This window comes from Hippoglossus hippoglossus, chromosome 14, assembly GCF_009819705.1.
Source record: "Hippoglossus hippoglossus isolate fHipHip1 chromosome 14, fHipHip1.pri, whole genome shotgun sequence".
Lineage (NCBI taxonomy): Eukaryota > Metazoa > Chordata > Actinopteri > Pleuronectiformes > Pleuronectidae > Hippoglossus > Hippoglossus hippoglossus.
Genome location: NC_047164.1, coordinates 3,694,699 through 3,716,817, shown reverse-complemented (window position 1 = coordinate 3,716,817; position 22,119 = coordinate 3,694,699). Strand labels below are relative to the sequence as shown.

Genomic DNA, 22,119 nt, shown 5'->3' with positions numbered 1-22,119 from the left:
AATGACAATACGAATTAAAGGCTTTATAATAATATTTAGTAGGATTTCACATTTTGTAGCATTTAATTTATATTTTCAAATCATCGCGCAAATTCCCATGATGTTGTTTTTCTACATGGAATCATTTTGAGGATGAAACCCTTTAAAGCATAGACTTGTTCTAGTCTCGACTATGTTTACTGTGTCTTTTGTTTTTAGAGCTTTTCATCAGTTTTGGCGGATGTGGAAGTTTTTGGAGATTTTAAATCTGCTCTTCACGTTATTCACCTCATTTTCACTCCGGCTGTGTGAATGACGTGAAGGCGGCACCTCCACAACCTTTAACACTTCCCGCCCCACATTATTTTTGATAGCGTTCTAATTTTTTCATACATATCTATCGATCAGATTTGATGCATCTGTCCTTTTTTTTTTTTTGTAGCGTGACCTTTTCTGAGGAACTTTGCTATCTGAAAAGAGACTGGACTGTTTTTTTGGAATCTAACTTAAAACAATTGATGTATAAGATGAGTTATGTACTGTAGCTGCAACTAGTGAATTCAGAGCACCCCTTTAAAATTCAATAAATTTGATTTGATAGACCGTTCAGAGGAAGTCTCTGCTTTATTTGACCTGTGTTGTCATGTCTCCTTGTTATGTCTCCTTGTTTCCTTTCATTCCCACTCCTCACCTCCTCATGTCTGCTCTGTGTAACCTTGGTGAGTGGGTACGAGCTCCTGTGAGAAGTGAGGAACTGACTGATCCAGGTGCAGCAGGTTGAGGAGTAAAGCTGTAGATCACCTTAAAGACTCATTAGGTTCAAACGCATTAACATGAAAACCACCTCATTAATTAATCCCCCCATGTGGCTGCAGAGGGCGCTGTCGCTTAGTAAAAGTTGCCTCGTGTTGCTTTAAATAAAAAATACCTTACATGTGTTCGGTGTCTGGTTGTGGTGCCTTCAGGTCTTCATTCGGTTGTAATGCGAATACATGGCCGCATGGGGGCGCTGGAGGCTCAAACTGACACCAAGAGTTCACAGAATCTTAGACAGTGGTGTAATGAGCATCTGCTTACAACTGTATCGTACATTACAGACTACTTATGAAATGTTTATACCTTTATATTCATATATTATGAATAGATATATTACATATGTACAATACATTTATTTCCCGACTGTTAGGAGTAGTTACATTTATATTTTTTACGTCGGGTGAGATCCACAGTTATAACTTGAGAGAACGAATGAAAATGGACAAATGAAGAAATGTCGCAGTTGAATGAAAATACCCTGTAAATACATTATTTTAAGAAATGCACTACACATTCAAAGAGATTACTTGGTGTGGTGAAAATCAGCTGACATTTAATTTTAGATTTAACATACTGGCTGATTCTGACATTACTGGAAATATGTCTCATCTCTATTCGCTGTCTGGTAACCAGTGATTAGCAGAAAACTAATACAAGCAGGTCAGCGTGACGTGTTGGCACCATGAGCCTTAAAGGGTTTTAGGTTTTATTTTAACTGGTATAAAACTTAATTATGTCTGCAGGTTCTCAAAAAAAACTTAAATCTATAAAATCTAAACTACTCAAACTGCTGTATTTACAATCACAGCCTTTATTTGTCTTTAAGCAAAGAAAACATGGTTCTTTATTTGGACTGTGGTACATTTTAAATATTTAAATGAACCCCAGGAATCTGCTGCGCCTCCTTCAGCAAAGAGACCAAAAAATATTTTAATAATCCCGACCCCTCCTCCCCATTTTGGTTCTTTTCACGCCGCTGTCATGTCCCCAAATACTGAGTCGAACCTGTTGCTCCCAGGCTCGGGGGGGCCACAAATATCTCAAACAACACAGTGAGCAGGGGCAGGAGGGGTGAACGTCCAGGAAACACATAGTAGACACAGCAGCAGCACGGAGGAACGTCTCTGCCACTTCAACAGGATCCTTTTGGAAGGTTAGTCTGACCACGCCGCTGCTCCTCCACACTCTGAGAACCTGATCTGCCCGTGCTGTACGTAATCTCTTTTCCCAGGATGACTGTGTGCATGAGTTTTCTGTGGCTTATAAATAACAGCCGCTCTTGCTTTGACCAGATGAGAGGAGAGAGTAAGAGAATACGCACGATGAGAGAAGTCCTCCATGGAGCTTGATGGGACTTTAGGACCGAGGTATCTTGTGACACCCCCCTAAGCCATCCTTCAAAAAACTATTTGGATCTTGAAGTTTACTGGAAAGCTGACATGGAGCACTGCAGGTAACTCTGAGGGAAGGAGTGAGTAGAAGAAAGACAAGACAAGTAGGAAGGTTTGGTTTGTGAGATCCTCGTCGACCACCCTGCTTCTTAACTGGAAACTCTGGGATCTGAAACATGGATGTCACTACAGAAGGTGTTCAGGACTCCCTGGTTCAATTCAAGTCCACCTTGCAGGCTGCGGTAAAGGAGGTGCACGTGGACGTTAGTGCTTTCAAGCAGCGTATAGAACAGAGGATAGACGAGCTGTGCGTTTCCAATGGCCCCCTGGCCGAGGCGGTGACCCGGCTGGAGGAGGAGAACCTGCAGCTCAGAACCAGGCTGGAGGTTCTCAGCCGCCTGGTGGAGGGTATCGCCGGACTAACAGTCGACAGGAGTCCTGCTGAAGTGAAGGGGAAGAACGAGGGGGGGAAGAGTTTAGAGAATGGACATGCACAAATACAATCCAAGACCCAGGGAGACAAGACGGGTTCATCTGGGAGGTCCGAAGACAGCCTGTCGAGTCTGTCTTCATACTCTGATCCAGCTGGGTCCAGTGGAGGATCGGGCCACACTCCTGCTCCTGCTGCTCATGGTGCTGGTCCCAGAAACACCCCGGCACCTCCTCCGTGGAGAGCAAAGAGACATGCTGACCTCAACGTGAGTAAACTTTGTGTTTTTCTACAGCAGACAAAATAGAACTGGTTTCAAACTGCCCCTGGACCGAGGTAGACGAGCGTGATCCGCTTTACTGGTAGTGAATTTATCATATCAACAAGGTGAACACGATGTACAGGGTGTGAGAAAGATGGTCAACAAAGGATCACTGCTGTTTTATTCACTCTGTCTTTGTTCACCTCCAGCTTCCTCCTTCTGACACATGCATGAGTGTGAAGGATTACCAGATGCCACCACTCAGCACCTTGGTTTATTATACTGTCATTTTTACAACCCTGTTAAATTATCCCAGCGACAATTGGAGTCTGAGCGATGTACGAGTCGGCCGATACGAACCTTTCACAGACTTAAGATTTATTGAAGGTGTTTTTCTTTCGGCTTCTGGCTCCGGTGAAAATCATTTAATCCTCCATCACAAAACAAGTGAGATTAACATTCAAATGACCTCGGTCACATTACTCTTTAAACCTGGTTTAACTTTCTTCCTCCTGACCCACATGACATCAACACAGTGACCTCACTGAAATGAATCAAGTAGCTGCCGTGTCCACATATTTTTGAACTTTGCCAAAGTATCCGGAGAACTCGACCACGCCGAGGAAATCCAACCCGACTTTCGAGGGGCGACATTTTTTTAAAACTTGTGCTGCGAATATTTGTCGCACCTGACCCTGTACATCTTCCTCTCCTGGGCACATTGTTTTTAGCTCTGCACCGTGTAGATCATCCGTCAAGAAACCAGCCCTCTCATCCATCAGAGCACGGGGGGGTTACATTCTTCGGCCTAAATGTCGTGACTGTAAATGTGTACGTCCCTGATAGTGTAAGGAAAGCTGTGCCTATAAAATAATAATCCTTGAAAAGATCAGACGTGCTACTAACCCTATACCTCTTCTATAAAAACCTCAGTCTATAAGAATCAGGATTTGTGGCGAGGGGCCTCGGTGAGAATCTGAGGACTCTGTAATATGTTTGTCTGATGTATATTTAACCTCTGGGGGGGGAGACATTGTACAAGCACCGACTTATAGGCTCTGCATCACCTGCCAGGAAATGTTTTCAGCTGGAGACCAATATTAATAACACTTTTAAAATTATACCACTACCTCTATTTATTCTGAAATTACTAAAACCAACGCCCCCCCCCCCCCCCCCCCCCCCCATCGCAGCCCGCTATGACCTGCTTCTATAACCACAGGTCCTCCAAAGGCCACGTGTATTTTTGGGTGAGTGATTTGGGACTGCATCTCTGTGGAGGCTCAGCACGCTGCACTCCGACTTCAGCTCATCTTAAAAACAGCTCATACGGTGAAAACACGCTGCGTGAATGCAGAGGGGCAAGAAGTCTAACTTATCAATTCATAATCGATACCTGCTTATTAAGTTAGTACTGAAACACTGGCCACAAACAGCGAGAGTGCACTGCTTTATATCAAAGCCCAAGTGCTATGGATCTTTGGGGGTCGATGCAGAAACCAATATTGTGGAGTAAAGAATTTCCAATTCAGATATCAAGGCCCATCTATACATAGAAGAAAACTGCATTGATTCCTACATTATCAAACTCTGAGGACCAAGAAATGTAGTTGATGTCATTTGATTGATATTTTACATTTTAGGCATAAACTTTGTTATAATATTATAAATAAAAGCAAATGCAACAAACAAATTGAAATTTATTCAAGAAACAATACAAGAATATATACGTCTGCATTGTTTATTCTGTCAAATAAAACTCATTTAACATCAATGCAGATACCGACATGTCCATGAAAGGCTCATATCGGCCGATTTATACCGACAGACTGATAAATCGTCAAGCTAATTGTTTTTGCCTTTTTAATGACGTAAACTCACACGTAAACTTTAAGGGTGTATAAATAATTTCCTGTCCTCTGCTCGCTCAGGAATCTCCACCTCTCGAATCTCCGAGTGGAAAGTCAAATTTCCGTTTACGTCTCACACCCCGAGCGGGACGACCAGCTGTCCTGTCGAAACACACGCCCTGCCAACATTCCTCTCCGCTGAGGTCACCCGGCCTTTTCCCAGCCCCCCCCACTCTGACGTACGACAAGATAGCCCCCTCATTTAATACTGAGCGTTTTATTTTTTTTATTTGATCTCATCTTTCCTTAGTGTTTTTTAAACTGTTAATATTTTTCCGCACAGCTCAGCTAGCGATAGTCGACCTAACTTGGGAATCCAATAGTTTTTGTAACTTTCCAAAACCGACAACAGTTGTCACAACACCACTGATGTGTTTGAGTTGAAATTGTGCCTTTATACAAATTTTCAAGTCTCGTGTTTCCACTAAGCTGAAGCCAAAACGTCTCATGATGTCATATCACTAATGTCCACTAGATGCCAGCTCCTGAAAATCTGTCAACGTCCTCCTCCAGTGAATCGTATAAAGTTAATGTTACTTTCACCTCAGCTGAAAACTGCTGAGCAGATTTCCATGACACTTGGTGGAAGCCAACAAACACCTCTAACGGGCTGATCCAGCTTCTTTTTTCACTTTCTTTAACATAGAATTTTGGATATTTTCACAAATTTTCCAGGGAATAATTCATATTTATCAGCGTGCGAAAATCGGTGCAACTTGGTTGAATTCAAAGAGACAGTTGGACTTGTTACAGAAGTATGGGCTCTACTGAGTTATATCTGTTTCCCTAAGTCTCTTCAACTTGTTTCTTCCCGTCCTTTATCTCATATCTGACCTACATTAGCGACGGCAGCTTCCCGAATGTTTCGCGCACATCTCGAGAGGTGCTTGTGTAAACTGTCAGCTAATCGTCTGTGAGCCACTCGGTGCTGGAGCATGAATGATCTGGACTTAGAGTGAAGTTGTGACCTTTAGACACAAGGAGCTAAATGAAGAGATGCTCAGATGCTGCGTAGAGCTGAAACTGCAGAGGAACAACCCTCCTTCAACAAGCTTGTTAAATCTGTTGATAATGTCAAAATGTTGAAGCTTAGAGAAGATGCAACGCTTGGTCGTCGGGGGTTTTATGTGTCTCCAGGTTGTCTGGTTGGACGACGTATGTGCATCTACTCGCTGGAAAGTTAATGCTGGTTTAGTGTTTGACATTTGCAATAATAAAGGTTAAAATGTTAAAATGTTAGGTTTCACTTCTGCACCAATGCACGTGCCTGTATGTGTGTGTGTGTGTGTGTGTGTGTGTGTGTGTGTGTGTGTACGTCTGCATGTTAACATGTTTCTAAGCAGCCCGAGTGACCTGGATGTAAACCCAGAGGTTGACGGGATTAACAGGGTCAGACGGTGATATCATGCTGCAGCTCCTGGAGCCCACAGATCACCACGGTGCTTATCTCCTCCATGGTGACGAGTTGACGGACTGAGTGCAGCGGCTTTATTATGAGGCTGCCAGGCAACTGCAGCAGGTCTCTGGAAAGCAAAAGGTTGCAGAGGGGTGTGTGGGGGGTGTGGGGGGGGGGGGGGGGGGGGGGGGGCGCTAAATGCAGGACGGCGCTTCTGGCTGATACACTGAGGTGCTGTTTGAGCGGCTCAGTCCAACTCCCCGATTTCCAAAGCATCCATTTGGGGCTATATTGGGATGTAAGGAGAGTTGAACGGAAACTCTCGCAAAGGGGCTGATTGCAAATTCTAAAATAGGCTCTCGGAGGGAACATGGGTTTGTTGGCCCCAGCTGTCATGAAAGGAGAAGGTTTCAGCGGGGAACAGCTGAGGAACACACACACACACACACACACACACACACACACACACACACACACACTCAACAGATTTGAAACTGACATTGTTTTATCTCTGCAGCGCGACAAGAGACTTCTGTTTGTTGGTTGTGAGCGGATCGGTGTTGCTGAGGCAAACACACTCACACTTTCACTTTGCATCACTCACTCCCACGACAGGTTCAAGCTTAAGCCAAATGAAGGAAAGCTGGTTTGACCACTTTGAAAAGTCAGGAAAGCACAACGGAGAAATGGAAATCAATATTAAAGTACTTGCATCTCATTCAATGGAGTGCATATATATATTTCCCAGGGCCCCAAAAAATCCTACATATGATTGTCTAGTACAAATAGCAGAAACATAAAAGAAAATACAAAATTCTTCTGAAAGAAATCCTTATTCCCGACCACTCCAGTGTTCTTTATTCTGAGAAATTGGTTAAAAATGTAAAACAAACATCTTATCTTATTACACAAAGGGATAAAAAATCCTTGATCCGCCGCTTTGTTCAGATCCACATAAAAATGTTATGACTTCTTTCCTTCCACTAAATCTCTTCAGTGGTTTTTGCGTAATCCTTTGTTGGAGGCAATACAAACAAAAGGAAATAAACATTACGCTGATGTTAAGTGAACAGACACAAGAAAACAACATAAGCACAGATCCCTACACGTCTCTGTGTGCATGAGTATAAATCATCTTACTCTTCATAGGAGGATGATGTTGTTCATCACATCACTCCTCCATTACTCTGGTTTCCTCTTTCACTCCTGGACTTACACATGAAAACTCTCCAGCCTTTAAAGAATGGCATGTTTTGAACTTCTTGTGTTTCCTGAGTAGGGCACTGATGCAAAGGGAGAGAAGAAAGTCACCGCAGCTCCAGAAGAGAACGGGAAACGAGGTGGGCTGATGGTCTGACAGGTTTCACACGGGTCACCTGACGAGCCGAGCTCACCTGTGGTCCTGCTTTTTTCAGAAAGCTCCTCAGTGGATGTTGGTGATGCAGCTGGAGGTGATGGAGCCGCTCCTCAGTCTCATCAGCCTCTCGCCTCCGTCACCAAACCGAACCCTGAAGCTCCTGTCATCACGAGTTCCCCTCAGACGGCAGCGGAGACACAGAGAGGGACAGGTTGGTTGACTGAAGGTCACGTTACCATTTAAGTGTTATACAGAATCAAATAAACAAATTTAGACAAATGGTTTATTATATACAAGTGAAGTTATTGTGCATTTATACCTGAAAACCTGTAATAATTCATTTTATCATTAGACATGTTGTGTTAAATGTCAAAATACTGTTTATCTTCGCTCCTCAGAACTCAATCCACATTTTCTCTTTCAGAACAGGAAGAATCAGCTGTTCTGAACAAACCCCCCTTTCCGCTCACGTCCATGACAAAAAGCAGCTCCGAGGCTCCTTCTCTCTCCCAGTCTCCAGCCTCTGTGGCTCCAGTAAAACCAGTGGAGTCTGCTGCTAAATGTGGTGAGTGGAGGATTGTAGTTTCTCATGGATGCAGCTGTTTCTCTCGAGTCTCGTCCCAGGTGGTCGCCCTCCACGGAGATGTAGATATAATTCATAGACGTTAATAGGCTCTCGTCTCAGTGTCTGATTGCTGTTAAACATCCATCACACTTTGACTTCACTCTTTATTCAGATTCTCCCTTTTTCAGATGCTGACGAACCTCTGCCGCATCTGCCCGTCACTGCCATGAAAACCAAACCCGGTCCTGAGGCTCCGCTGAGCTGCAGATCTGCTCAGGGTCCAGCAGCAGAGCCCAGAGCTGCAGAGGCTCCAGCTGCCAGTGAGTTTCACTTGTGGATAGTGGCAGCAAGTGAAGACACGTCGTCCATCTTTATCAGCTGGATAGTTTACTTTGTGTCAGAGGATGGACCAACATTTTAAAATTATTTTATCCTTTTCCAGATATAGTTTTATTTTGTTCAGAGCGTCAACTTCAACTGACACTTTAAACACTTCTAGGTTTGACACAAACATCTTTACATCATATTATTAATTTCTTTTCACTCCATTTGTGCCTAAATTCCCTGTTTTCCATCTGCTCATGTGCAGCTGCATCTGGAGCGAAGGACCCCAGGTCCCAGGTGTCCCAGGAGCAGCCGGGCTCTGGATCTCAGGCTCTGCCTCATCTTGCTCTCACGGCTGTGAATCCTTCGATACCTGAATCCCTGACGACAAAGCGAGGAGGATATCCATTTAGACGTGGTGGGAACATCACGTGGCTGCAATATCCTGATGTTGTCAGATTTAGATTCATCTGTAGATTGTAATGTGCTTTATTTCTTTTTCCGTTAGACGCTGGTGAACCCAAACCACACTTTCCTCTTCCTGCTGCAACCAAACCCATCACAGAGTCTTCGTCATCAGCTTCACCAGCTCAGTCGTCTCCGGGTCTGTCAGCGTCAACGGACCCGACATTGAAACCTGGAGAATATCCCTTTAAACGTAGTGAGTTTCAGGATTTGACTCAGGAGTAAAAGTTGTAGATTATTTTTTCAATTCCTCTATTTCCTTTCATCTCTTCAAAAAAATGTGTTTTTTCCTCATTGATCCAGTGCCAGTTCTGAAAACACCGAGTCCCAGTCTGAAGAGAAGTGTGAGCTTCCCTCAGCCTGCAGGTAAAACACACCCAACCCTCAATAGGCCTGTTTAGAGAAACAGTTCACTGAGGCTTTCAACTTTTCAAATCCGCTGTAGAATCTTTAGTTTTTGTGATTTAATAATTCAAATCTTTTTTGTTTTTCTCCAAATGTAGAAAAATTACTTCCCTCCAAATCCATCATCAAATCTGGTTTCTCACCTAATTTGGACAAGTAAGTTTTAACCATGAGTCTTGTTTTGACTTCTTATTCACTTTGGTTTGACTGATGCCAGGTTTCTGTCGGTTTAAAGCCACGTGGGCGACTTGTTGTTTCTCCACAGGAAAGCGAACAAACCCGGAGGAGTTGAGTTCAAACAGGACCTGATGAAGTCTCAGACACTCCCCCGCTCCAACGGGGCTCAGGCCAAACGAGCGCTCTTTGAAAGGATGAACTCAGAACCAACCAAGTGAGTGGGACTGAAGTATTTCTCCATTTAATCTTGATCCACTCATAGATACAAGTGACGAGCTGTTTGTCTCTCGAACAGGCCGAAGGACTCGAAGCCCAAACTGAAGCGCTCTCAGAGCTTCGGAGTCTCCAGTGCCACCGGGATCAAACAGATTCTCTTGGAGTGGTGCCGCTCGAAAACTATTGGATATCAAGTATGAAAACTGGGAATAAGTTACTGTACATCTTAAATCTGTTATGTTATAACTACTGAACGACTGATTTATCGATGAGCCACTAAACATCAGCAGATATGAGCCTTTCACAGACACATCTGTGTCCCTGTTCATGAGATGAGATCGAACATGAACACTGAGCCGTGTTATTCCCCCTTTCAGAACATAGACATCCAGAACTTCTCGTCCAGCTGGAGCGACGGGATGGCGTTCTGTGCCCTGGTTCACTCGTTCTTCCCTCTGGAGTTTGACTACAACGAACTGAACTCCGCCAACCGCAAACACAACTTAGCGCTGGCGTTCACCACTGCAGAGTAAGCCCAGTGTGTGTGAGTGTGTGTGTGCTGTTGTAACTCAGGTAATTCAGATTTCCAGTAGGAAAGAAGTTTAGTTTGCTGGCAGATGCAAGTTTTGTGATGGAAAATGAAATTTGAGGAACTTGGGATGCTGCGACACGGCCAAAACCAACTTTAAAACACTCATGAAAACTTTAAACAACTTATATCAGAAAGTATTTGAGTCTTAACGAAAAACAGACACAAACTTGACTGTTTCAAAACAAACTCAGGTCTTGAATTTCTTGAGTTCAGACAGAGAGCAGATCTGTGAGGCCCAGTCACACATCTGCATGACAACATGAAGATATGTTAAAGCAGAGAGTATTTAACTTCCACCCTCACAACATCTGGGTTGTGTAGGAGACACTCTAGCCAAAACGTAACGTTACAAAAAACTGTCAATTTTGTTTATGATTTTGAAATAAAGGATAAACAGTAGATATAGTTAAATGAGATAAGATGACGTCACGTAGCACAAGACACTTTCTGTCTTTCGGCCGTCAAACATGACGATTACCCTCATCCTCTCTTTAGATGATCATCAAAAACGAGACATTAGTATTTTTTTCATTTAAATTTTGAACTATAATCGATTCTTTATTTGGCAAAATTATAATCAAATGGCCTTTTCTTCTAGGAGCAAGTGTAAATCATTATTTTAGCTGTTTAGCTCCATTGACAACCTCGACTTCTGCTCTCTAGATGAACTGCAGCCAATTCTGGTAGAACAACATTAACAGGCTCTGGTTTAACTGCAGCACAAAGCTGGATGTGCTCTGAAAACGAGTGATTGTTTCATCGTATCTATTATTTATTCCATTTGAATCACTTTATATTTTATTCATCTTTATGATGCATCGTGCGTCTTTGTTTCAGGGAGCAGGCCGACTGTCTCCGCCTGATCGAGGTGGAGGACATGATGGTGATGGGAGACAAGCCAGACCCCATGTGTGTGTTCACATACGTCCAGTCGCTCTACAGCCACCTGAAGACGTTTGAATAACTCTGTATCAGAGTAGATGAAGAAGTCCAGATGTTTTTTAAACCACAGTGTGATGTGAACACTTTTGATCGGCTGAATTAATGTGAAGCCCGAAAATCAGCCTCTGACAATGAAAATCAATAAGAAATCACTGTTGTTCAAATCACTTCAATCCCATTTGATCAGTTTTATACTGTGTGTGTGTGTTCACCCTCATTTCCTTCAGTATTTATTGCAGACAACTGATTCTAAAAATGCTTTGTCTTACGACGTGTGTGGCTCCGATTGTTTCTGTATTTACAAAAAAGGCTTTTTGAAATGAAAGAAGATAAAAGGAAGTGAAAGAAAAAGTTAATAGTTTGTAAAACGGCTGTCGACAGTGATGTGAATGAGTGAAGTTACATATGGGAGATTTATGAAGTGTCGAGATGCTGCAGGAACAATAAATGGAAGTTTTGCCTTTTGAATCTTGAAATAAAGGAGTTTTCTAATGATTCTTTATGTTTTTATGATTCTGACCGACTGCACAACAAAGACCGACGATCAGGACGTAGAGTATAAGTGTGATACTGTAAATATTAAACACTGAATAACGGTGATTAAAGGCGTTTCTACACAACAACGTTTGACACAAAAGGGACAAGAAAACTTTTAAAGAAAAATCTAAATCTTAACATTTTAATGACACGTCTGCAGTTATAACTGATGAGTTCAAACATAATCAGGAACTGTTTTGGTAGTTTTTCAAGCAGTTTGATGGGAAAAAAAGCAGTTTTGATTCACAAGATTTTGGGGGTTTTGACATTTAAAGATGCAGCAATATGCAATGAAATAGGTAAACACAGGGGTGTTACTAATCACATTCATTAAGGCTCCATCTAAATAGAGTGAAAAGGGTCTATTTTCTGATATTTCATAGACTAAAGAGTGATGATATTAATATACTGATATTTTATGGGCTATACAGTTAATTTATTACTTGAGAAATTAATCAATTGTCAGTGACAGGTGTCTTGAGAAAATGTGGAAGGAAATAAGAGAATTAAAAAAAAAAATGGCCATACTTATGCAGTGGTATGACTGTCTTTATGTTTTAAATAAAGCTTTTAGAAAAAATCATGTATACACATTTTCAGAATAAGATTAGTTGAAATGAGCTTCAGGGTTCTACCACGAGTTTACATCGCCATCTACTGGTGGATTCTGTTTAGTGCAAAGTGCCACTGACCAAAAAACGATTTCTAATCAGAATCGGAATTAGAAGGAATTTGCTGGTGGATTTGTACAAGTATAAATATCCAAATAGGAAACAAAATTTTTAATTAAAACTAAAAATACTATGAGCCCCAGGGGAGGGATTGTGCATAAGTTGTAACTTATACTTTCATTTGAACTATTTCAAGAAGCCGAACCACCCGAAGTGGACTTAACTTTTAACTGATATCAGGTTTACATAGTGGGATTAATAATAACATCATAATAATAATTCTATCGTGACTATTTTCACAAGTGTCATTTTGATTTTTTCTCTTTGTTTGATATAAAGAAAAACACTTTTCTGAGATGTTTATTAAAAAATCCCATTTAGCTCAAATACAATCTGCAGAAAAGTTTAATTAGTTGGTTAATTGTGCTGCGTTTACGGCTCCGCGCGAGTTGGAAAATCCTCTCACAGCACTTGGATGCTTGAAACTAATACAATCCTTTGAGTCACTTCTTAGATTTAAGTATTTACACTCGGTAAAGTAAATTATTTAACAGACGCTCAGGAAACAACGGAGGAGGATTTAAATCAAAACAAACATTTGACTCGTTGAATAAAGTCGGTTCGTGTTCGGGTTTGATTTGCAGCGTTTTTTTTTCTGAAGGGTCCTTGAACGCAGCGCTTCCCGTGGCCCGGGCATCACTTCCGGTAGATGAGGTCAACGTTTCCCCCCTGATCCGCCATTTCAGTCCCGGAGTTTCTTGTTGCACATTAGTTTCAAACAATTTTTGTGATTTCAACGTTTAACCCGAACTGAATCTGCGTTTGAGCCTCAGCGTCAACTCGGTCCGCGGCAACGCCTCGATGCTATTCAGCGGAAGTTGCTAACGCGTTAGCATCGTTTCCCCGGCGGCTGCGCTGGTTGAACCCAAAGTTTCGTGTATGAGTCGCGGGTAGACAGAGGCCTGAAGCCTCGGACGGGATTTCGCAGCCATGGCCGGGAATTTTGACGCCGAAGACCGAGGGAGCTGGTACTGGGGGAGGCTGAGCCGCCAGGAAGGGGTGTCCCTGCTCCAGGGGCAGAGGCACGGGGTGTTCCTGGTCCGGGACTCGATCACCAGCCCCGGGGACTACGTGCTGTCCGTGTCGGAGAACTCCAAAGTGTCCCACTACATCATCAACAGCATCAGCAACAACCGACAGTCCGGCTCAGGTAACGTCCGTTGCTTCGCCCGCTTCACCCGCACGCTCGTCGACTTCACTGCTTAGATTTGTCCTTTTCCCGTCTGGATTTCCAGGATTTAGCCCCATCCCCGCCAAGCCCCATTGACAAAATGTCCACTTTAAAATGATCACAGACAATTCGCCAAAATACGTTCACTTTATCACATGTTTATATCATTTTACTTTTAATCAGAGTGTATTCTTAAAGTCGGCGTGTGTTTAACATCATGTTCTGCACAAATTTGAACAAAATTAAAACTTTATTAACATGTGCTCTCCTCATCCCCCCGCTATTTTGGACGGTGTTGCTAACGAGCTAGCTCCTCTGGTTAAAGCAGAAATCTGACTCAAGTTCCAACACTTATAAATTGAAAGTATCCACGCGTTGCTTTATATATTGTGATCCTCTTGTGTAGTGTATGTAAACACAACCTGGCCGTGTAGAAAGTGAAAGTTACGTTGAAATTGTGTGTTAGCCAAGTCGCATTAAAGTTAGGCGCTTTTTAAATGGAGTCTGGTGAAACTTTTTTTCAGCTAGCTAGCCATCAACAACCACTCTCCTTATAAAACCGTTAAACTTTTGGAAAGGGTTTGAATACATGTGTCCCGGGGCGGTGGTGTGTCCGTGTGAAGGCAGCAGCAGCTCAGCGGGCAGAGGTGCAGGGAGGTGGGCTGGGTCCTGCTGCTGCTGCTGGAGGGATTGAATGGAGCTGGGCTGTCACAACTGGAGGATGACTGGTCAGATTGGCGTCTGTGGAATGTCTGTGATCTTGCCCTGGTGCACAGACACAGACACAGCCCCTCTCTCAGGTCTGCCACTGTGCCTCCAGCTCCTCGTGGCTGTTGCACAACTCTTCTTCTTGAGGGCGTCCTGAGGATCGGGTAGTTTCCATCGAGTTGTAAATCAACAATCGTGAGCTACTTTAGGAATTCTGTTATTGTTGAACAACATTAAGTGATGGATGTGTTGGACCGATATCAAAGTTAGATTCATTTTGCGGTGCATTTTGAATGATTTTAGAATATAGGACAAGAAGGTGACTATCCCGTTCGAAGGTCTTCTGCTCAGGTAGATGTTGGCAGCCACCAGCGGATGTTATGGACATAACCGTAGCGTCATCAAGTGTTTTGGCCTCGTAATCAACGCCACAGGTCGAACCTGAGGGTACACGGAGGCTAAAGGTGAATCTGACTGGCTACCGGCTGGTATGGCAGTTCTATGAAAGCCATGTGGCCGCTCAGTAGATCAGACATCATTACCTCTACGTCTTTTTTGAACTAAACTCTGTCCTAACATAGGACAAGATGGAGAATATCCCTTGTTCGTTCTGCCGCACTAATTAATGTGGATGTTAGTGACCAACAGTGGATGTTAGGGTCTTCATTTGTGTATAAGAATAAAATCTGTGAGCAACTTGTAGACCAGGAAAGCACAAGTGATGATTGCTATGATTGTTGTGTGGCCTGGCTCAGGTAACACCCTCTGAAAAACAAATACATTAGAGAATGGACGCCACAGAACGTCTTTAATCATCCAGTTTTACAGTCATCACTGAAAAAGGATTTACAAATAAATAAATCCAGGAATACACAACAATTACCTTTTTTAAATAAAAATAAATCTTGTGTGCGTTACACGACTCTACAGCATGAAGTGTTGCCAAAAAGGTGATATTTTCGCTAAATCTGGCAAACACACCTACTGCTGAAGCTCTATCCGGTAATATCAGCAGTATTATCTATTATCGGAGCATCTCACTGAATTACCCCAAACTGCAAACATTTGCATTCATTCCCATAAGGTAAACGGCAAAAAAACAACATAACATTATTCCTGTTTGTGACTCTATTCTAGATGTGTGCAGGGTATTTGGGAGGCTCATCGTACCCCTGCTGTGATAATGCTGGTGCTCCATCTGTTCACTTGCTGTCACGAGGCCCACAGCTTGTCTGGGACATCAGATTATTATGGAACATGCATGTTTCTTGTGTATATGATGTAAATGTATAAATGAGAAGTTGCCAAATGGGCCTTTGGTCCTATCGTCTGCCCGTTAGTTTCCACAACAGGACATGATTAGACGGTTAATCCTACATTTACAATGTCTGGAAGAGTTGGTCAGTGCTGCCACTCATCATGTACCTTCATGTTCTGTCCACAGATGTCACAGTTTAGTTGATTGGTTTGTTTCACTTGTGTTTTACTTTCCACAAATTCACAAAATCCCTTTTTCTCTGCCAGGTTTGGCTCCTCCTCGGTTTCGGATTGGGGATCAGGAGTTTGACGCGCTGGCGGCGCTGCTGGAGTTTTATAAGATCCACTATCTGGACACCACTACACTCATAGAGCCCGTCAGCAAGGCCAAGGGCTTCGTCCCCTCTGTGGGTGTCCCAGTGCAGCCGGACGAGGCTGAGTTTGTCCGGGCACTGTTTGACTTCCCGGGCAATGATGATGAGGACCTCCCCTTCCGCAAGGGTGACATTCTGCGTGTGCTGGAGAAGCCTGAGGATCAATGGTGGAATGCTGCGAACCAGGAGGGCCGAGCCGGAATGATCCCCGTGCCCTACGTGGAGAAGTACCGGCCTGCCTCGCCCACCAATGCCGGTCTGGGTCCCCCTTCTGTGGGGGCAGGACAGGGGGGGCAAATTGCAGGGGTAGCAGCTAGCACAGACGGAACAGGGGCCTCGCCGCCCACCCCTTTGGGGGACCCAGGCCAGTACGCTCAGCCTGTTGTCAGCACTCAGCTTCCCAACCTACAGAATGGGCCCGTGTTTGCTCGAGCCATTCAGAAGAGGGTGCCCAACGCCTACGACAAGACAGCGCTCGCTCTTGAGGTAGCTATTCCACCCTCCATTCATTCTCTCCTCGACTGTCTTTCTATTAACCTCTTTCACTTCTCTGTTGTCAGTTAGGAAACAGTAGAGGCAGCCTAGATTGTCCTGGTCCTTAATGGCTTACTCATGCATGTGAGCATACACACAGTCTCTTTACAAATGCAAGCTGACAGTGCACATGAAGACACTCACAGTGGGATGTCTTTTATATAGAAGGACAGACATGGATCCTGTATAATGGGTCTTCTTTATGTTGGATTAATGTGAATGGTACATTCATTACTGCTGATGAAAAGAGGCACATTGGCTTCAGTTGGTTTCTCAGAGCAAATAAATAAACAGTTTGTTCTGATTAGAATAAAATGGAAACAGCGGTGGAGGTTAATAAAGACAGTTTGACAAAGACAACTCGCCTTGGTGGATAATGAGCTAACTGCTAACGCACCGTACATAAACTCCATGGATTACATCGGCAAAGCAGTAGGATTTTTATGTAGTAAAAAATAAGTAGCCAAAGACGGCTTATTCATAGTGGGCTTCATTAATCAGTTGTTTTTTATAAAATGTCAAAAGCTGTGCATCACAGTTAAAGTAACATCTTCAAATGTGTGGTTTTGTCTGACCGATTAAGCTGCTTTCAGACATGCATGGCACCCCGGACATTTTCCCTAAATTTTCCAATGATTTGCGGGAACTTTACCTGCCAGTGCCCAAAATGTCCGAGTGAGTCATGTGAGAATACATCAAGAAAATGTCCAGAGAATTCAAAGGGAGCGGAACTAGAAAAAAACAAATATCTCAGGATGAAAAAGAGGAGCCATGCACGTAGAGGACGAAGACTTCTACCCCTCACCTGAGTGTCCTGGACATTTTCGTGTTGTTGTGAACACATCTGACCCGCAGAATGTCCTGCTGTGTTCTTAATATGTGAAAGACAAAATGTCCTGACCCAATTTTCTGGACATTTTCTCAAGTTAATGTTTGTTTACCATTGATTAAAAAAAAAAACCCGGGAATACTCACATTAGAGAAGTTAAACCCAGAGGATTTTCATAATAGAAAAGTAAATAAAATAGTTGCTAATTAATTTTCTTTTGAATAACTCATTAAATAATAAAGTAATCCTTTCTAAATAGTGGGGCTTTTCTAAACACAGAGAGAACTGCATTAAGAAGAAAGCAGAATTAAATTAAATACATTTACAGCTAAATTATATTTTATAATTGTAATGACTTCGGCCTCATCTCTTGAATTCCCGTGCTGTCAGTTGTTGAAACTCTGAGTTCTCTCTCTCTCTTTTTCTCTGTGCCACCTCGTTTATTTGAGTCTCCTCAAGAAACGCAGACGCCACCATTTTGTTTGATATAAGAATAATGGAAGACGGTGTATATTTGGTGCTGCTGTGTGAGATGGAGCAGACTGTGATTATGCAACTCTGCTGTTGTTTCAGTGGGACACAGTATATTTGTGCCGCCCGCCCAGTTGTAGATGGAGTTAAGATTCAAAGTGCTTTATTTAACAGTAATTTACAACTGGGAGGGATATTCCCTGTTTAATTATCTAGTTTGCTGTTCTGCAGTTGTAAAAATGAAGATGGGTCAGTCAATTCTACGTCAATACTTTTCTTTCTGCAGGCCTGATAGAATCTGATAGGATCTCGTATCGATAGCTTCGAGTTGCACAAACTGATTCTGCCACAGAGCGGAGAGAGACAGTGTGTCAGCTCCACTTCTATCTCTGCATTCATCCCTGGTGTTGTCGTTTCACAGGTGGGAGACATGGTGAAAGTGACCAAGATCAACGTGAACGGCCAGTGGGAGGGCGAGTGCAAGGGCAAACGAGGCCACTTCCCCTTCACCCACGTGCGACTGTTGGAACAACAGCATCCCGATGACGAGAGCTGAGAAACACACGCGCTCCCATCACCTGCGCACACCCCTTCTCTTTTGACCTGTTCAGAAAGATTTATACAAGCACACAGTATATGAACTTACGAGTTAAACCAATGAGGCGCTCCTGACCCTGCCAGCACAACACGTGTGTGGGCTGATGTTGCCTAATGTCGTCTGTCACACTAAGAGTTTACACTAAGGTTAGACTGATATCGGTTTGCCTATATTCGCTTCTTTTTTCAATTCAACGTCACACATCAGTTTTTTTCTTCCTCCTCGACCGTGGCCACATGGAAAGTCTTCAAAACCTGCAATGAAACATTTCCAGCAAGTAGATGGTGACATTTATCGATATTTATTGGTGTCAAATTTCAATTGAAAACACACATGGGAATTCTTTACCTCTGTCCATCCACTACAGAGAGAGGTGTTTAGCTGAGTGTAGCTTCATGGCGGTCAACAACTTCCAGTAACTTCAAGGCATTTTCTTTTTTACTTTTTCTGTAATTGTTGCTGAGCAGGCGTAGAGGTAAAACATTGTTTTAAGGTTCACTCAAACCTAACCTGGTTGGTTAATGATGACTTTCAGTTTGGGTGTTTGGTCGATGCAGCACAAGGCTCTACCTTTTTGTCTTGTTTCTACGTATTGGGCATTATTTATTACACACTAGATCCAGTAGCCGTCTCAACTAGAAGGGCACTCGGTGGAGAACACACCTCCGCCAAGGCCCAACAGTCCCCTTGATTTCAATCAAGCTGCAGAAACTCAGAGAAACCAGTTCCCTGATTATTTTAATCAAAATCTATGCAACCAAAAAAATTAAGTTTGACATTAAAACAATTTCTTTATCAAAGACCAGGGTTCTTAGTGACTTCACCCTCAAAAGAAGCTTCTAACACTACGAATTTAATCAGGTATGATGGCGATGATAGATATTCAGTGGAAAAGGTATGGAAATTGTCAAATTAAATAGTTTGAATTAGAGTCTGACTGATGTGGACTTTCGGGGGCTGATGCCAATACCAATATTTGAGATTTTTAAACTTTCAATACCAAAACATCAGCTGACAAAGGTATATATATTTTTTAAATTGTCTGATTCCGAGGATGTCGTTATCAAACCCTTATGACAAAGAAATGTAATCGAGGCTAGAAAGAAAATACAACCAAATACATACAAAATTGTTCTTCAAATATAAACACAAATGCACATCTTTTCTGCATTGTTTACTCAATCATGAGCATAAAGTCATAACAATACGTCTGTGGAAGATTCATATCGGATGATTTGTGTCAGCTGATGTTTCAGTCCGGCTCTAGTTTGAATATTGATTCGGACAGTTCCAGCTGTATCAGGCACCAGTGACCGATATCAGTCAAACCCTAGTTCACACACCCCAGTATTGAAGTCTGCACTGCACATACAGTTACACAGCAGAGTCGACCCCCCCCCCCCCCCCCCCCCTTCCTGCGTATCCCCGGATGGTTCGTTTCATTCATACACAGAAGGGAAAAAGAACTGATTGCACACCGGAGACACAACGCTCAGCTTCTCTCACAGAATCATGAATCAGTGAGTTTTTTTTTTTTCTAAGTGCCAGACTTTGAACCTCAGAGCAAAACGAGCAAAGACTTTTCCTGACGTCGCGTGGAGGAGGACGGTCCGCCTCGCAAAGACGACGTCACCAACTTACTACATGCTACCCACACTACAAACCAAGTCCTCTTTTTTTGTACTAAAAGTGGAAAATATTATTATAGAATTGACTTTATATGAATATACACACCTTACATGCTAAATACTGTAGAAAACATTTTTCCCTCGCCTGTTATTTTATGTTCCTCTTTTTAAACACTATCGGGCGCCAACATGGATGACTTCAAACGCAGCAGTGTGAAAGAACAAACTGAGGATGGAAGGATTCCCCGAGGGCCCTGTTTAGAAGATGAGAACGAGGGATTTTATTTTTGTCTTCCAGCAAGTTTTTGTTATGAATATCAGTTGCAAATGTCTTTAAGAACAAATCCACCCGAAACACTATGCTTTTTCGTTTTTTATTTAAAAATATTAAAACAGACATGATGCCACTCTGTCATTTCTTCTGCCACTAAAATGCTGTGATTGTCACTTTCTGTAGGTTTATCCTCAGTGAAAACACATGAGATGATTACACATTAATAAACAAGTCTACGGGTCATTATGTCAAAATTAAAATACACTTTTAAATATCTCAGCTAAAAGTGCTTTCAGGCCTCTTTCTTAAAAGCAGGGTTTTTTTCTATTAAAGGAGACATATTCTGCTCATATTCAGGTTGATAATTTTAATTGATGTTATTCCGTCAAAGGTTAACAGGCTCTAATGTTCAGGAAACACATCACTGTCCTCAGACTGTGCATTGCTGCTCTTTTCAGCCTCTGTCTGAAACATTTGGTTTTAGCTCCTGTCTCTTAAAGACCTCCCCCCCCCTCCCTGATAAATCTCACTCTGTTGTGATCGGTCAACTAGTTCCAGCGCGTGTAGGACATGTTGCCCTCTGCTCTCCCTTTACCTGACTTTATTAGGGGGCGTGGCAGACTAGCCGCTAAGCATGTGGGTTATCGTGATGACATCATGATGATGCAGAATTGCCGTTCGGATTACTGGCGAGGTCTTTCAGGGGAAGAGGAGCTCCCTTTACGATGGTCTTTTTGTCTTTTTAACTTTGCAAAACTTTTACATTCACAATAACAACCTATAACACAAAGCATCATATGTCTCCTTTAACATTATCTTTTGTGTTAGCCGGTTTAAGCTATTGAACACTTAAAAGGTGGCTTTGAAATGGTTGATAAACATTATAAATGGTGATGACACTGAAACACAATTACCAGTGAGAATAACTGTTTTTGAGAGAATTTTTTAAAATGAGATAAAAATTTGGTTGTACTTCACTTTCCGAGTCAGAAACTCGCATGTATAATTTTTGTCCACAAATACATAAATTGTGTTTCTCGCATGCTAACAGTGCTAAACTGCAGTAGGAACATGGTTATTGACAAACTCCAAATAATGAATGTTGAGAAGGAGAACATCACACACATCAGCATTAGACCTGAACACTTCCTGGATAACACATTCGGTCAAGGGTGCAGGACTTTTAATTATAAGACAGATGTAAAAGAATGAATATCTATATTTCTGCTTTCATACCAACATAGAACACAGAATTTGTCGACGTCCCAAAATGTCATATTGAGTTTATAATGTATTTATAAGTTGTGAAATTTTACACTAATTTGTTTTGTTATTGGGGCTCAAATTTAAGGAAAGTATTTTTTGTATCCTACATAAATGTCCCATTTCTTTTTTTTTTACCATTATTTGTTGAACATCTCTGAGCCACGTCTGTGGGTCATATGCAGCTCTCTCTCTCTCTCTCTCTCTCTCTCTTTCTCTATATATAAACACTTTCCATGGTTCACAGGCCCAAGTTTGTGTGTTTGTTTGTTGAGCTCAGCAAAAATATTGGAATTGATCACATTAATGATTAATATGCTGATAGAAGTCAGCTTTGTGAAACTACACGATTCACTACCTGAGTGCCTCCCTGGTATAAGTGGTATTTAGGTGACCGGTTAACACTAAACGACTGTTGGTGACTAAAGTCAAATGTCTGTAAAGTGCTGCTGCAAATGTGGTGATTGGGGTTCGGTAATATTTTAAAACAGAACAATAAATTTGTGTAACAAAAAAC

The 22,119-nt window shown here is 42.4% G+C and overlaps 2 protein-coding genes across 2 annotated transcripts; both read left to right on the top strand.

The window, feature by feature from the left end:
* Window positions 1-1,680: 1,680 nt before the first annotated feature.
* LOC117774800 (PGC-1 and ERR-induced regulator in muscle protein 1-like) lies at window positions 1,681-11,724 on the top strand. The gene is made up of 16 exons (XM_034607452.1): window positions 1,681-2,005; window positions 2,088-2,884; window positions 7,464-7,524; window positions 7,600-7,752; window positions 7,966-8,106; window positions 8,295-8,474; window positions 8,513-8,570; window positions 8,696-8,729; window positions 8,824-8,848; window positions 8,939-9,091; window positions 9,199-9,261; window positions 9,399-9,456; window positions 9,566-9,691; window positions 9,773-9,887; window positions 10,071-10,222; window positions 11,123-11,724. Exons 2-16 carry the CDS (start codon window positions 2,363-2,365, stop codon window positions 11,247-11,249), a joined length of 1,968 nt encoding a protein of 655 aa, XP_034463343.1. The 5' UTR covers window positions 1,681-2,005; window positions 2,088-2,362; the 3' UTR covers window positions 11,250-11,724.
* A 1,351-nt stretch (window positions 11,725-13,075) lies between these two features.
* Window positions 13,076-22,119, top strand: LOC117774549 (adapter molecule crk-like). The gene is made up of 3 exons (XM_034607056.1): window positions 13,076-13,645; window positions 15,899-16,491; window positions 18,261-22,119. Exons 1-3 carry the CDS (start codon window positions 13,426-13,428, stop codon window positions 18,393-18,395), a joined length of 948 nt encoding a protein of 315 aa, XP_034462947.1. The 5' UTR covers window positions 13,076-13,425; the 3' UTR covers window positions 18,396-22,119.